The 15,212-nt window shown below is 32.4% G+C and overlaps 3 protein-coding genes across 3 annotated transcripts; 1 reads left to right on the top strand and 2 right to left on the bottom strand.

Moving 5' to 3' along the window:
* Positions 1 to 3,455: 3,455 nt before the first annotated feature.
* Positions 3,456 to 4,267, bottom strand: PHYBLDRAFT_64064 (hypothetical protein; the record flags this gene model as incomplete). Its single annotated transcript, XM_018441226.1, has 2 exons — positions 3,456 to 3,878; positions 4,019 to 4,267. The coding sequence occupies 2 exons, from the start codon at positions 4,265 to 4,267 to the stop codon at positions 3,456 to 3,458; spliced, it is 672 nt and encodes a 223-aa protein (XP_018288904.1).
* Positions 4,268 to 5,151: 884 nt separating this feature from the next.
* PHYBLDRAFT_170944 (hypothetical protein) lies at positions 5,152 to 7,416 on the bottom strand (the record flags this gene model as incomplete). The annotated part of the gene is made up of 7 exons (XM_018436450.1): positions 5,152 to 5,198; positions 5,224 to 5,225; positions 5,349 to 5,377; positions 5,972 to 6,063; positions 6,799 to 6,833; positions 7,186 to 7,203; positions 7,334 to 7,416. 7 exons carry the CDS (start codon positions 7,414 to 7,416, stop codon positions 5,152 to 5,154), a joined length of 306 nt encoding a protein of 101 aa, XP_018288903.1.
* A 5,899-nt stretch (positions 7,417 to 13,315) lies between these two features.
* PHYBLDRAFT_148081 (hypothetical protein) lies at positions 13,316 to 14,133 on the top strand (the record flags this gene model as incomplete). The annotated part of the gene is made up of 2 exons (XM_018432008.1): positions 13,316 to 13,463; positions 13,775 to 14,133. The coding sequence occupies 2 exons, from the start codon at positions 13,316 to 13,318 to the stop codon at positions 14,131 to 14,133; spliced, it is 507 nt and encodes a 168-aa protein (XP_018288902.1).
* Positions 14,134 to 15,212: the final 1,079 nt, after the last annotated feature.

The following is a 15,212-nucleotide window of genomic DNA, read 5'->3' as shown; positions in this document are numbered from 1 at the left end:
AGGTATTTGCCGAATGCTGGATTTGAGATTGGAGAAACTCGTAGATATTCAAACGGAAGACACGCCGAGGCCTGTATATTGGCAACAAAAGATTGGCACGTTGGGGACGAAATGCGACTGTGTACAGGAATGATCGCATGTCTGGACCCCAGCGCGGATGCAGAACTCAAGCAAGACGACCGTGATTTTAGTGTGATGTGGTCGTCGCGCAAAGGGTGCAGTTGTCTCTTTCTGGGTCCAGCTAGATTTGTGAACGTAAGTCGTAAGTCACTGGTGTAACAAAACTAATCTACAATATATATATATATATATATATAAATATAAATAATCTAATAATAAAATCTTTTTTCTTTTATATATACTATATTGTATTGTATTGTACTTTTTTTACTGTGGGAAACCGTTAGAGTAGCATGACTGCAATTCAAACAGCAAGGTATGGTTATTATAGAAACAGAAATGTTGATTATCAAGAGAAGTGAACCTTTGAATCTTCTTTGGTGTATCAACTGACTCGTAACAATAATTAATCTTATCTTTTGTTAATATCAAGTTTATTGCCCTTGGACAAAACTCAATTACCTTTAAAGTCATACGTGAAATCAAGTGCGGCGAAGAGCTGACGGCATTTTACGGGAAACATTACTTTGGTGAGAATAACTGTGAATGTCGTTGCGTCACCTGCGAAGGGTAAGTTTTTTCCTTTTCCATTTTCTTTATCTTTCTCTATATACATACCACCAAAGATAACAAGAGAGATATTTCACACACCCACATATATATATCTATATCTATATCTATATCTATATATATATATACTTGTGTATGAGTGCGAGTGCGAGTGCGAGTGCTAGTGCTAGTGCTAGTGCTAGTGTGAGTGGGAGTGGGAGTATGTGAGGAATATATACATATATATATATATGTGTGTGTGTGAATTTCTCTTTAGTAATCTTGTATTTTCCTTTATTTTGCTCTTCAATATGTACATGTATTTTATATATATAAAAAAATTATGATATGATAAAAATAATAATAATAATAATTAAACACAAATTTATTACATGTATTCTATTGTATTTACATTGTGCGTCTGTATTGTGTATTGTGTATTGCGTATTGTGAATTGTGAATTGTGAATTGTGTACGTGTGTGATTATTTGTGTTTTGTGATGTGTAAAACAAAGGCGTAGTGAAGGTTATTTTGCAACACCAAACTCAAAAGATCAACTTCCTCAAGCCGAACAAAACGACACAAGCGGAAACCGACGTAGTGTCCGGAAAAGAAAGCCGACAGTCTATGAAGGTTTGACAAAAAAAAATGATACGGATAGAATGAGAGAAAGCAGTATAAAAAGGGATATGGATGGTATATCACAAACACATATTTACAATTGACTCATAAAACTCCAGATTATGTAGCTCATCCGTGTCGAAAAACAACCAGACGTCCTCCCCAACCCTGTCCAGACGCACTCGATTCACTGCTAGATGCAAAAATCCATACTCTTGGATCAACGCCAACATCATCAACCCCATCAACCCCATCAGAAACATCATCATCATTATCATCATTATCATCATCATCATCATCATTATCATTAGCATCACACTCATCAACAAAATCATTATCATTAACAACAACAACGAATAATAATAATAATAATAATAATAAAGACACACCAGAAGAAAGAAGCAATGTGATGAGTATAGGCTTCATTTGTCAGCCAACACCCGCACCAGAAACAGGATCAAGTAGTGCAAGTCCGGGCGAGAGTACAAATGCAAGTAGTCCTCTTGGTTTGCTGTGTGATGCAGTCATGGACGCAGAGTATCTCAAAGTCAAAGGCAGCTCACTCCAGACCACAAAAGAAGACAGTATTGAACCCGACGATTGCAGTGACACAAAAGCAGACTCCGCCATCGGTTTATCTCCTCGTACATCCGCAAAAGACGACGATTATATAAAGTTATTCAAACAAGAAGATGGTGGCAGGGAGAATGATGATGGCTATGACGGCGATAAAGAATCAGGCACAAACCATAAAATTAATAATAAATTAAATAATAAATCAAGTAACTGGCCAAGGCGCATTAAAGAGGAGGATGAGGATGAGGATGAGGATGATGAGGATGATGATGAGGTGAAAGAAGAGGATAACGATTGGACTTTTATGGATGAACTACTGGAAGGTGTCTCTGATCTTTCATCTTGCTCAGACGATTCTTTTTCTTCCTTTTCTTCCTCTGATAATGACGACGACGACAACGACGATGAAGACGACGAAGATGGTGAAGATGAAGAGGATGAGGAGGGTAATCCAAAAGTCAAGGCAGTCAAAGCACCAAAGACCAGAATTTCAGCTGCTGCTGCTGCTGCTGACCTGAGTTGCACCGCATGCCGGAGACCTATTCGCGAAGAAAGAGCAGCAAGGGCCAATGCGGCAGATCTGTCTGTAGCCAGCACCTTGGCCACATGGACATGGAGTCCGAGCGAAGCATTTGTGGATTGGGGTCCTGAGAGATGCGCCCGTTGTGAACGACACTTTATTATCTTTAAACAGGAATGGCCCAGCAGAAAGGCCAAGAAACCCCGGGTCAAGAAACCCAAGAAGAAAGACAAGAAACCAAAGAAGTTGGAAGTGGCCAAGTCAAACTCATTCATTCATCAAAATCAATATTCTTCTTTACCTCATTCTTCACCAACATCAACCTCAACATCAAATGTGGCTTCAATCCATCCACATCTTCCTCCTCCTGCTGCTGTTGCTGCTCCTGTTGCTATTACTGTTATCGATGCTGAACTAATGGAAGATCTCACCTTTTCTGAACACGACGGTCTCTTTACTCCTCAACCACTCACCCCTTCATCCGATGTATTTTCTGATATTGATTTCTCTTGATCGAATATCTATTTCTCTCTCTCACTAATTCACTTATAAAACATATACTATATATCTTATCTTGCTTGTACATATCTCTCTCTTATTCTCTTATTCTTTTATAAAAGCAAAAAAAAACACGCACACATTCAGTCCCCCCTTTTCCTCCAATCCCCCTTTTTATATCTTTTTTTTTATAAAAAAAAATCCACACTCTTGTATAATCCCCTTTATTTTTATTTACTTTATATATCTATATATAAATTATAATATGTATTATTCTTATATATGTATTTATTCTATTTTGATTCCTTTAATATATATATACTACTTGTGTGTAAAAATGAGTATAATTTTCTCTCTTTCTCTATTCCTTTTGTGATTTGTGATCTGTGATTTGTAATTAGAACTGTTAATGGAAATGCAGATAAAAGTGTAAATGTAAATGTGATTGTGATTGTGATTGTGATTGCAGTATAATGATCAAGTACGAAACAGAATTTATTTAAATATATATATATATATATTATATATTATATATTATGTATGTGTATATATAAATATATATAAATATATTTACAGGACAGCCCAGTCTTTGACAGCACTGTTGACATAATTCTTAATTGTGCAGCTCTTCTCGACCACAGAAACTTTGCTGGGCAGCAATTTGGTCAGGGAAGTATAAGAGGTATACTGGAGAACAAAGAAATCGATCTGGCAGCCACTGAAACTCCATCCTCGGTCGTCGACGCGTACACAGCCATTGTGGGTCATGCCGTTCGAAAGTTTGACGCCGTCGAGTTGCTTGATGTACAGCTTTGTTCCGGCTTTGATGTCGTTTGCTGCAATGCTGACCCAGGGCACAAGGTTATTGTCGTTGAATCCTCCGTGGCCGAATGGAGAAGACTTGCGGTTGACTTCCATGAAACTACTGACGCCATCATCAAGATTGACCATCTTTCCGTTTTGGAGCAAACCAGTGCCTTCCATTTGGAATTTCTATATTGATATATATATATATATATAAAGTAAGTAAATTGATTCAAACCAATATATATATATGTATTCTTTGTCTTTTGTTTTGTTTTTTGGCTTAAAATCTATAAATCTATAAATCTATAAAATTTCAAGATACTCACGTCGAATGTGTTGGGTGCTACTTTGGCAATTTCTTTTCCTTTCGATGTCTTGAGACTTTTGGTTTTGGATCCGGTGAGACTGACAATCTTTCCATTGTTGGTCATATCCTTGTCGCCTTCTTTGGGAATCCAGTATTGTGTGATGTAGGCGTTTTTGTAGCAACTGCTGATGGCTCGCTTATCCATTGGTGCAGCCGAGGTGAAGGAAAGGACAGAAAGGGTGGCGGCGAGAATGTAGATGAGCTTCATGGTTGTTGCTTTTGTATATAAAAAGATATATATGTATATGTATATGTATATATAATCAGAGAGAGTAAGAGTCCGGCTCAAAGATAGAAAGGTAGAAGAGGTGTTATGTTAAAGATTGCGATCAACGCAAAATAAACAAGACAGGTATGGAGTAAGAAAAAAAGAAAGAGTAAGAGAGGGAAAGTGAAGTAGAGAGGATCTATAATTCGAGAAAATGTCAGGGCAGGAAAGAAGGAGGGGTATTTATATGTTTTTATTTTTCTGATTGCTGATTGCTGGTTGTATTGGCTTTCATTTGTCTAATTGCCTAAAATAAGTAAATGATCGTTAATTAGACATATAAAGCAGATTGCGCTGTCTGTATATACAGTCTGTGAGTGCAGTCTGTGTGCGTATGTGCGTGTTAGTGTGTGCGTTTTTGGCTAATGGTTGTACAGGTTAAGCAACGTAAATTGCTGCCTTTTTACTTAATTCATCACATTTGGAGTATGAAAAAAATAATAATCGCAACTCCAATTAAGCCATCCAATCAAAATTCATATATGTTTTGTTCTTTATATACAAAAAAAGAAAAAAGCATTTCCGAGTTTCCCCCTTTGGATTTAAAATTTATATATATATTTATATTTTACATGGCCCTCTATTCCTTTTGCCTTTTCTTGACATGTAAGACCAAAGAAGTACATATATATATATATTTATATTACTTTATAATATTCTTATATAAATATATAAAAAATATCAGAACTCGCCTGATTTACACACACATTAAAGATATTTATTTTGTCCGATTCAAGTATATATATATATATAAAAGTCCCAGTAATAATAATAATAACAATAACAACACATAACAGGTCTTTAAAAGAGATATCCCGCTGTAATTATAGCGAATGTGCGCGTGTGCCTGTGCCTGTGCCTGTGCCTGTGGCTGTATAACTAGAATTACATCTTACAGCTACAGTTTATAGTTATAGTTTTAGTTATGGTTATAATTATCAATTTTTTTTTGTATTCCGGGTTACATCTTTATTTTTTATTTTATTTTTTTAAAAAAGAAAAAGTTATCTAAAATAATTACTTTGGCTTGCTGAGCATATTGGAAATAAGCTTCAAATCCGTATTATTATCAATATCAATATCAATATATTCAAAGAAGATATATAAAATAGCTGCTATACTTGAAAGAAAGAAAGAAATCAAGAAGAAAAGGAAGAAGAGAAAAAAATGCGATGTGTAACAGCAAAAACAAAGGGAAACAAAGGGAAAATAAAATAAAATAAGAATCACTGTAATTGAGCTTATTGATAATATTTTCTAAGAAAAAAAACGCGTATTAAACATGTATTTTACTGTATTATTCAAAGAAAAAAGATACATTCATAAGTACATACAGACAAACACGTAAAGAATACAAAAGATGCTTGTAATGATGAATTGTGAGTTTACTGATGTACGTAATTGTGTACATCTAATCTAATCCAGTCATTAAAATTAGCAACAACAGCGACAACAATAGTAACAGTAAATGGTTTGAATTCATGTATAAGATATAATAAAAAAGTGACAAAAAGAATATAACTAGATGTGGCGCAAATGTCTGACAAAGCTGGCGGATTCGTACTTTTTTGTTTAGCAAAGCCACGCCTATAATAACTATATGACTAATAAGATATAACATTTGATGCAATCTGTTCAATTCACCTGTAATTTGCCTATTGATTTTGTTTGCTGGATAAAAAGAAATTCAAGATCAAGTTTTACTGCAAATTCACAAGTGTGTATAGTATAGTAGTCTATATTATTATTATTTTTTAAAAAAAATCAGATAAAACCAATGAATTTCAAATAGGCTTTTGTGATTTCTTAAGAAAATAGTAAATAACATAGAATAGAATTGTGCTTCTGCTGATTGAGTCTCCGTGGCAATAAATGAAAAAGAAAAAGAAAAAAGGAATTCAGAATTACACAAAAAAAGAAACTGAATACATAAATAAGTATAAAATAAAATAAAGGGGGAAAATGAGACAAGAGTACGCATGGCACAATAGGGTATTGTATTTGGTGCTTGTATAATTCTTACAACAACAACAACAACAACGACAGCAGTGGCAAATATTATTTATTATTATTACTCTTATTTGTACATAAATAATAATAAGAATAATAAGAATGCGAATCAGGTACCGGTATCAAAGGAAGTACAAGAAGATAAGATGAGGAAATATTCAGGGCAGGAATGAAATCAATCGATACCATGATGTGATAGCCTATAGTATGGCTACAAATTGGCAAAGAAGGCAAAGATGAAATGGTAAAGAGGTAATTATAATTAACGTATCCCATTTTTGATCTTTTCAATTCAATAGCACGTACACCATAATTGTTCTCTTCTTTCTTTTCTTTGACTCTTCATTAAACCCACCTCCCCTTGAATTTTTTGTTTTTGTTTAAAGAACTTCAATGATGATACAAAAACTCTCTTTCTTGTCCGGGTACTCATCGGACTGGGATAGTTTCCTTTTTCTTACATCCAAAATATACTCGTCCATCGGCTCGGCACACTCTTGATATTCATCATGATTTCTTGATTGCACTACATTCGGAGCAGATTCTTTCTTATTCTTCTTTTCTTTCTTTTTTTTTATATTTTTATTTTATAGAAACCGTAAACGCCATTTGTCGGTAGATAAAATTCTAATAACCATGAATCTTTTTTTTTTTTTCTTTTTTTTTCTTGTCCGGATTTTTAAATCTGATAATCCGGAGTTTTTTCTTTATCACCAAAAGAAAATTATATTTTTCCAAAAAAGGTTATTAACATTTAACCTAGGAATTTAAAAAAGGGGGATTCAAAAGACTTTTATAAATCATTATTATTTGCTGATTATTTTATCCTCATGCACAATTATTCTTACAACACATTTCCCTTTCGTCTATACATATATATAAAGGAACATACAATAAAACCTCTTTATTTGTTAACGAGAAAAATTGGCATTGCTAGCAAAGACTTGGGTATCAGTAAACTATAAGATTATATTTTTTTAAGATACTGCAGCTTACATAGCTGAATATAAAGAGTCGTAAATTGATATCAGCATGTAGCGTGTGATCTTACAAACATAACTCTCCAGATTTGTTGTCATGATGTCACAATCATTGGTCTTCATCAAAGCTGACAGCTTTATTGATTTCTTTATTTATTGTTATAATTTTGGGAAATAAAGCATACAAATATATATTTTCATCAAGAAAAATAAAAATAAAACGTCTTTGTAAAATCCTTTTTTGCTCGGTTGTAAGTATTGTTTATCTTTCCCTGTATTGCTGTGTTTCACTGTAGATACTTTGTTGAAATACACTATATTTTCTGCAGATAACCAGTACTTCTTCTCCAGCGTTAAATACACCAATAAGAATGCCTATAACTTCAGCCAAAGATTCTCTTATATGTCTTGTTAGATAAAGTATAGTGCATTGAATTGAATTAGATATAGAAAACTGTGAAAAAAAAAGAGAGAGAAACCAGATTCCCTGCGGGGAGGTGGGGCTCAAACTATGTCATCATTCAATCTTAGCCCTATTATAATATATAGGAGAAACTTATATACATATTTTTATACCTTTGTGTGTATGAACTCAAGCATACAAATATACATGTATACATACACACGTATGCAAAGTCACTGATGCAAAAGTATGTTTCGGTATTGGTTGGACTAGAAATTGCATCAGTGATGTGCCTCTTTTGTTTTGTTGACGAATGTCGTTGCGAACTTGCTGTCAACTTTGATCTACTATTATGATCTTTATAATAGCAACTTTTGTTCTGGTTTATTATCCCTTGAAAATATACATGTTTTTTGCTTTGTTTTCTTTTTGACTTGGCTTGTATATATTCTACTTTGATTTGACGTCTTAAAAAATTAAAATTAAAATTAAAATTAAAACTGTCTATAAAGCTAATGTTATTAAACCCCCGTTTAATAGAGATTAAAGATCCGAATATGGAGGGAAAAAAAGTTAAAAAAAAAAGGATGTTGGTTAGATATTGATATACCGACTATCATGTTAGAACCCCGTCGGATGATGTTTGCGGTACACTGTACAAGTGGTACAGATAATTACAGGTTTGGTATCTTCCGCAAATTCGTCTTTTTTTTTTATATATGGAATGTATATAAATAAAGTTCAAATATAAAATCATATAAGCTTTTGTGGTTTTCTATACAACAGCAACAACAACAAAATAAAAAAGAAAAGTATAAGGACAGTACAAATCGTGTGGATTGAATAGGATCTCAGGTTAATTATGTAACCTGTATATGTTATCTTCCTCCCTCCCTTCTTTCTTTTCTTTCTCTACTCCTCTCTTGGTACACAAAGCATAGGCCATAAAGATACCCGACCGAATTGAAGCAGGGACCCGACGAGTGGAAGAAAGAAATAAAGAAGAAGAAGAAAAAAAGTGTGTACCTTTTTTTTATAGTATTATTAAGAGATCATGTATACATATAAAAGAAAAAGAAAGCTCGTTTCTCACCCACAAGAATAACTTTATAGATTTTTCTCTTTATTTACACTACTGACTCATGGCTGATGGTCTGTTGTGGTGAACTCGCATGAGAAAATCAACAGGGAGGTGAGTAGTAGAGGTCTTGTACAATTTTTGTCTTTTTTTTTTTACAGGAGAAAATGATTAAGTACTTGACAGGGTCAATGGTCATTTACAATAACCAATATGTTTGTACATTTGTATCTGGATTTGTGAATGTGTGTAATATAAATATATTTATAATAAAATAATAAAATAAAAGATATTAGCTCGCCATTTTTTAACTCAATTAACCATATAATACTTTCTCTCCCTCCCTCTACTTTACCTTACTTTACTTCAATTCAACCCAATCCAATTCAATTAATTTCGTTTCAATTCGATTCAATTCACCAAGTGCGTATGCTTGTATCTGTACAAATAGGAATATGTGCTTGTGTGTGTGCTGGTGTAGTGTATTACTATTGAATTTGTAATATTTCAAAATATCACTACAGAAGCATATTGAAATTCTTTATTCTGCAAAAAAGAATATTAATATAAAATAATACAAGGGTATATGAAAATAACATAAATTAGAAGATCAGGTGGGACTCGGTCCGTTCAGATCATAGAAAAGTGAGAAACATGGACGAAGAGGCTTTTCTCTCTTTTTCTTCTTCTTTGATGTAGAAAATGTTTTACAGAAATTCTGTTAATGAGATGTACAAAATGGAAATATGGCGATAATGAAGTCTAATTGAGTACAAAATCCTTTCCTTCTTTCTTTTCTTACTTTATTTTCTTATATACCTTTGTGCGTGCGTGTGTTTTAATTTGGTGATAATATATTTATATATATATATATACTATATACTCATCATCTTCCTTAAACTCTCTGTTATTTCTAAAAATCCATATAATTTTTCGGAGACCAATTTACTCTATTTGCAAGTGTACAAGGGAGATGAATCTCATCTTTAGCCTTTTCAAAAAATAATAAATATCAAATCAAATCAAATAACAAAGTCCAATAAGAACACACACACACACACACACATGACATTACTTTGTCCAATTAGCCCATATTATTCTGTCAATTATTCCTTTTTCATTCTCTAAAATCAAATTATTGCAATAAAACAAATGTACCAATTGAACGCCCACATTTACTACGGGGATATATATTGTATTATTAAAATAAATACCCAAAAAAAAATATTTATTTCACTGATTTTACACTATAATAAAAAAAAAGTCCAGCGTAGAGCAGGTTTACAGGATATTAAAAATACTTTTTCTTACACATATGTATATCTATTTAATTTCTTTATGTGCATGAGTGTAGTTACTATTATATTAATTTACATGTGTATATAGAAAATAAATAACTTCAATGCCCAGAGTAAAAACATTGACCAAAATTTGTTGCTCTTTTTAATTAAAAAAAAATAATTAAATGAATTGCCCACATGAATTGGCACCCAATTGCATATCTTCAAACTACGCCAAACTCAGATCATGCGGTAGAGCTTGTTCATTTATAAGAGAAATATATATGATTTCCAAGCATGATACCTTTATTTATTCATGTATTTAAATAAATAAAAAGAGATTAATATTTTATATATCCACAACTACACCTACACCTACAGATATATATATATTTTAAACAATTACTAATTATGTACAAAATGCCCAAAATACCCAAAATATATACATTCTTAAATTAGCATTTTAATTATTGAAACACCCTGACTTGACTTGACTTGACTTGACAATTACAGAACACGCACATACAGACACGCTTCTAATGTACTCTATAAAGAATATATATATATATATATATATATATAAAGATATAAATATGAGTTTGTGATATCTCCGCATAAAAGAAATTACATGTTAAATAACTATTTTTTTATTGTTTCCCGTTTACTGTTCATTTTTTTTCTTTATAATTTTACATTAGGATAATAGCTGGTAATAGTTTTCCCCATTTATTAAGACCAGAGTAATAAATATATAGAAACATATAATTTCTTTTTTCACTATCTGTTTTTTTTTCTACCTGTTATTGATTTGTTTGTTTCGCTTGTGCATTAGTGGTCGATAATAATAACACAAGAAGTACACAAGTTTCTTTCATGGACAGAATCTGTTTACATGGTGATCCAAGGCTCTAAAATACTTATTATTTTTAATTTTCTTGCTGAAATTTGTAAAGAATTGTAATGACATGCTTTATCGTGAGAATCAAATCATGCTAAGGAATTACTGAATCATATAACCCTGCAATTGATCATTTCTGTACAACATTATGATTTATCTTTCTCTATTGCACATGCAAACCACACTCTTTAACAATATGACTTGCATTTTGTGTACCTTTCTCACTCATTTTCTCTCTTTATGAATTGATTGCTAATCTATCTATCTATCGATATAATATTAAGTTGAAATTCATTAAAAGAGATCAAATGCCAAGTAATCTTTATCAGTAGACAAAGCAAGATGTACTAATCAAACCTGAATAAATGTAGTGAATAAGTAGCGTGTAATATGTAGTGTGTGTGTATGTGTGTTATCAATAAAAATAAAGAGAGTTTATTTGAAATGTTCACTTGTTTGTTTGTTGATAAATATTTCCCATGGTCTTATCAGATGTTTATCAATCAATAGAGTATCATCATGTATGTATATATATATGATTTATCCTGTTGCTTAGATACCAAACTTTTATATTTAAATATATATTCTGTTAAAAAAAATAAGTATAGTTTACCATGCCTTTTTTGGAATGGACTTTATTTTTTATTTATATACATGGGTATTTGAAAATTATTGTTACAATAGTACCAGCCTCAAACATGCGCCTCACCCAGAAAAGGTGTATTTTGCTGTGGCAGTTCATTCGTTTCTTATTTTGTAACCACGACAAATTCATATCATCTCCGACAATCGACCCTTTTCTTGAAAAAAAAATCACCCTAACCCAAAGATATGTTGTAAAAAAGAATATATATAAAGGCCAAGGCATACATACAGATTTAAACACCCACACAAGTAAAGAGAGGTAAAGAGAGTGAGAGAAAATGATGCTATTCTTCTATATTTCTTTAAAGAGAATATTCTGCCCAAGTCCTCTTTTTGTTTTAATCCATTGCTGTATAAAATGTGCAAACCCTGGCGATTTGACATGAGCTCTGAATCGATTCATTAAAAGAAACATAATATTTTGTTTTTTATTATATTTACTATGTAAGTCTCACTTGTATTTGCCATTTATTTTGTATGATCCCTTTGTATATATAAGCGTGTACATGCATAGATATATAGACACACATGCAAATGTACGAATGTATTTTGTTTGTCTACCTGTCTGTTGGTTTTTGTATGTATCTGAAGAGAGCGAACATTTTGACAGACAAGGTTGTTTCTGTTGTTATTTTATTTTATTTCATTTGTTCTTGATTGTCACGCACAAAAAGTCTATTGGGTACTCAAAACATATATACTGCAAATAAGAAATGGGCTGTGTATTCTTTGGGAAACATTCTCAAATGAACAAGGTTCATCTCCCCTTTATTCCTTCTTTTCTCTTACTCTTTTACTCTCCCCCAAAACCCAAATATAAACCTAAAAATTAAGAATAGGAAAATCAATATTTGCCGCCATCTCTACCAGAACCAACAACCATCACCACCACCCCCCCTCTATTTCTCCTTTGTTCATCCTCATTATTTCTCTTTATTGAACTAAAAAAAATTTCCCGCTCTTTTTTTTTTTTTTTTTTTTTTTTGGTTTTAAATAGTATACTTGCTCTTTCCGGTAAGGTAGAGATGCAGGGGGGAAAGGGCAATAATAAAAGAAAAGAAGTATATTTGTGTATTAGCTGTGGGGAAAATCCTTTTAAATGAACAAATAAATACTATACTGTATTGCATTATCTAAGGCCAGACCATTGTCCACATATTATACATACATACACATGTATATATATATATATAAAATAAAACAATGATTTATTTCGTCTCAATTTATAGCCCTTCTCTATTCTATTACAATAGACTAGCTCAAGTAATAAACAAACAATAAAAGCAACAGTGACAGAAGGAAAGGAAAAATATGAAATATATATATATTGAGTACATATTGGTATTTCCTTCTCTCTTATTCTTTATCATTCTATTTCATTCTTTTTTCATGTAAAAAGACAGATAGATAGACAGACATTTTGTGGTCCTTTGTATTATTTAATTATTATTTTTTGAACTTCTTTGGACCCAATTGGGCGGTGACGATTTTCTTTCTCTATAATTCTTTATTTCTTGCACTACTTACCAAATCAAAGTTAAACCTTATCGAAGAAAAAGAAATATATATAAATTAGAAACACACACTCTGTTTTAAGAATGTACAGTGAGAACGTTAACTTTTGTCACTTTGAGAAAATTAGATGTCATTTTCCAAAAAATTAATGGCACTAGCTCAAAAGTGAATGTCCTTGTATGTTCAGAAATTTTGTCCTTTGGAAATACAGTGAAGGCAACGCCAAAGGGCGGGTGAAAGAATATCCTAAATTTTGTATTCTCAATATCAATATCCAAGTCATCATTGATGGCACTGGCATTGGTAGTAGTATTGCTATTGACATCGGTATTGGTTGTAGTAATAGGGGGGTGCTCAGCCAGATTGATCGATCAAAATTGTAATAACGACGAATAAAATTTGTACGTCTTTTTGAAAGATCAAATTTCGATCAAATTTTGATCGAAAAGCATACGGCTCTCTGATTGGCCGAATTTTTGCTTTTTTTATATGCAATATGATACTGTTTTTATCTTTCTTCTTAATAGATTAATATAATACTTCTTTCTCTCCATCTTACATAAAAAAAATACAGTACAAAGTAGCAAGAAATTGATGCCTTCAAGAAATCGCGTAAAATCAACGAATTTATCGTGAAGAAAAAAAAACACTGGCAGAGTCTTTATCAGCAAGCACAGACGAGCTTATTAAAGATATCCCAGAAGTAATCGAAGAGGAAGTTAATGTAAAGTTGGAGCAGATAGCTATCGTAAAGGAGCTTGAGCAAATCCTTAAATCCAATAAATACATACACAAGGTTGACAATGTATTGCCAGATCTTGAGTCAAAGGAAAGAACACTTGGCTTCTTGGATAGTCTAGGTGCATATGGGTTCAAAGAAGAAATCAGAATGTGCAAAAGCTTATTCTATGAATTTTGTACGAATTTTGTACTTTTGTCTTTTGGTGTCTTCAACTACGAATTGATATCATTGGCTAATATTCACACAAGAATTTGATCGATCAATCTGGCTAAATACCCCCATAAATTTATTCTTTATATCCTTACTAAAAAAAAAACACCCCTAGAACAAAGAAATCAACCAAGAAAAACAAGTATAAATAAGCACAGAATACTATTGTGTACATTAAATCTATGCATGTATCAAAGTATGTACGCAAATGTGTGGGTGCGTGTGTGCGTAAATTTATGTACATGTATAGTTTAGCAAGAATGTAAATAATATTTCTCTATTTATTCATTCCCTCGTAGCAATGATGATAGTCATCAAAGCCCAAAGAAATCAAGTTTTTGTGTGGTGTATATTATGATGCAGTGTAGCAGTGTAGTGTCGGTATTTATATATGAATTTCTTTATTGCTGTTGGTACACAATGGAATCTCTTTGTGGTACGTGGTACTATACTTTTGATAATATATATATATATATATAAATTTATGATTCTAGGAAGTCTAATATAAATTTATATATCCGTGTGTGTGTGTGTGCGGATACGGCAATTTTATTTTAACTGGTTCTTGCTCTTTTTGTATGGTGCATTGGTGTCTAACCAATGTCGTGCTTTCTCAAGATCTTCCTGTTCTGTCTCGAGTGCCTTGACACACCAACCCAGATCATATTTGTCAGCGGTTGATTCGGCAAGCATCTCAGCCAAGAATTTCTTCCGAGTCGTTGCTTCGTCCACACACAAATAGAGGGTTGGTGTGATGCCCGACGCCAGTTGACGTTGCAACGGCTGAATCATGGGAATAAGTGTCCTTGCTGCCAATGTTGCTTCTTGTGGCATGTGTGTACATGTAACGCAACACTATCAAAGAAAAGAAAATAATATTTTTATTGATTAATTGATATTTAGATATTTAGATAGATAGATATATAGATATATGGATAGTATTCATACAGCTATATGCGTTTATTTATCTTACCTTGTTTCGGCACCATTCATGCTGACATCCAGTAACCAATTGTGAATGTAATTTACGTGCAATCCGTTGAACAAGTTTTATGTTATTGGGGTCATCTTCAGTTGCCCAAAATGGCCCAAAGCAGAACTGACACAGGCCAAGTTTGTTGTTT

This window comes from Phycomyces blakesleeanus, assembly GCF_001638985.1.
Source record: "Phycomyces blakesleeanus NRRL 1555(-) unplaced genomic scaffold PHYBLscaffold_17, whole genome shotgun sequence".
NCBI lineage: Eukaryota > Fungi > Mucoromycota > Mucoromycetes > Mucorales > Phycomycetaceae > Phycomyces > Phycomyces blakesleeanus.
The sequence above is the reverse complement of the archived record's forward strand: the minus strand, read 5'-3'. Positions and strand labels throughout refer to the sequence as shown.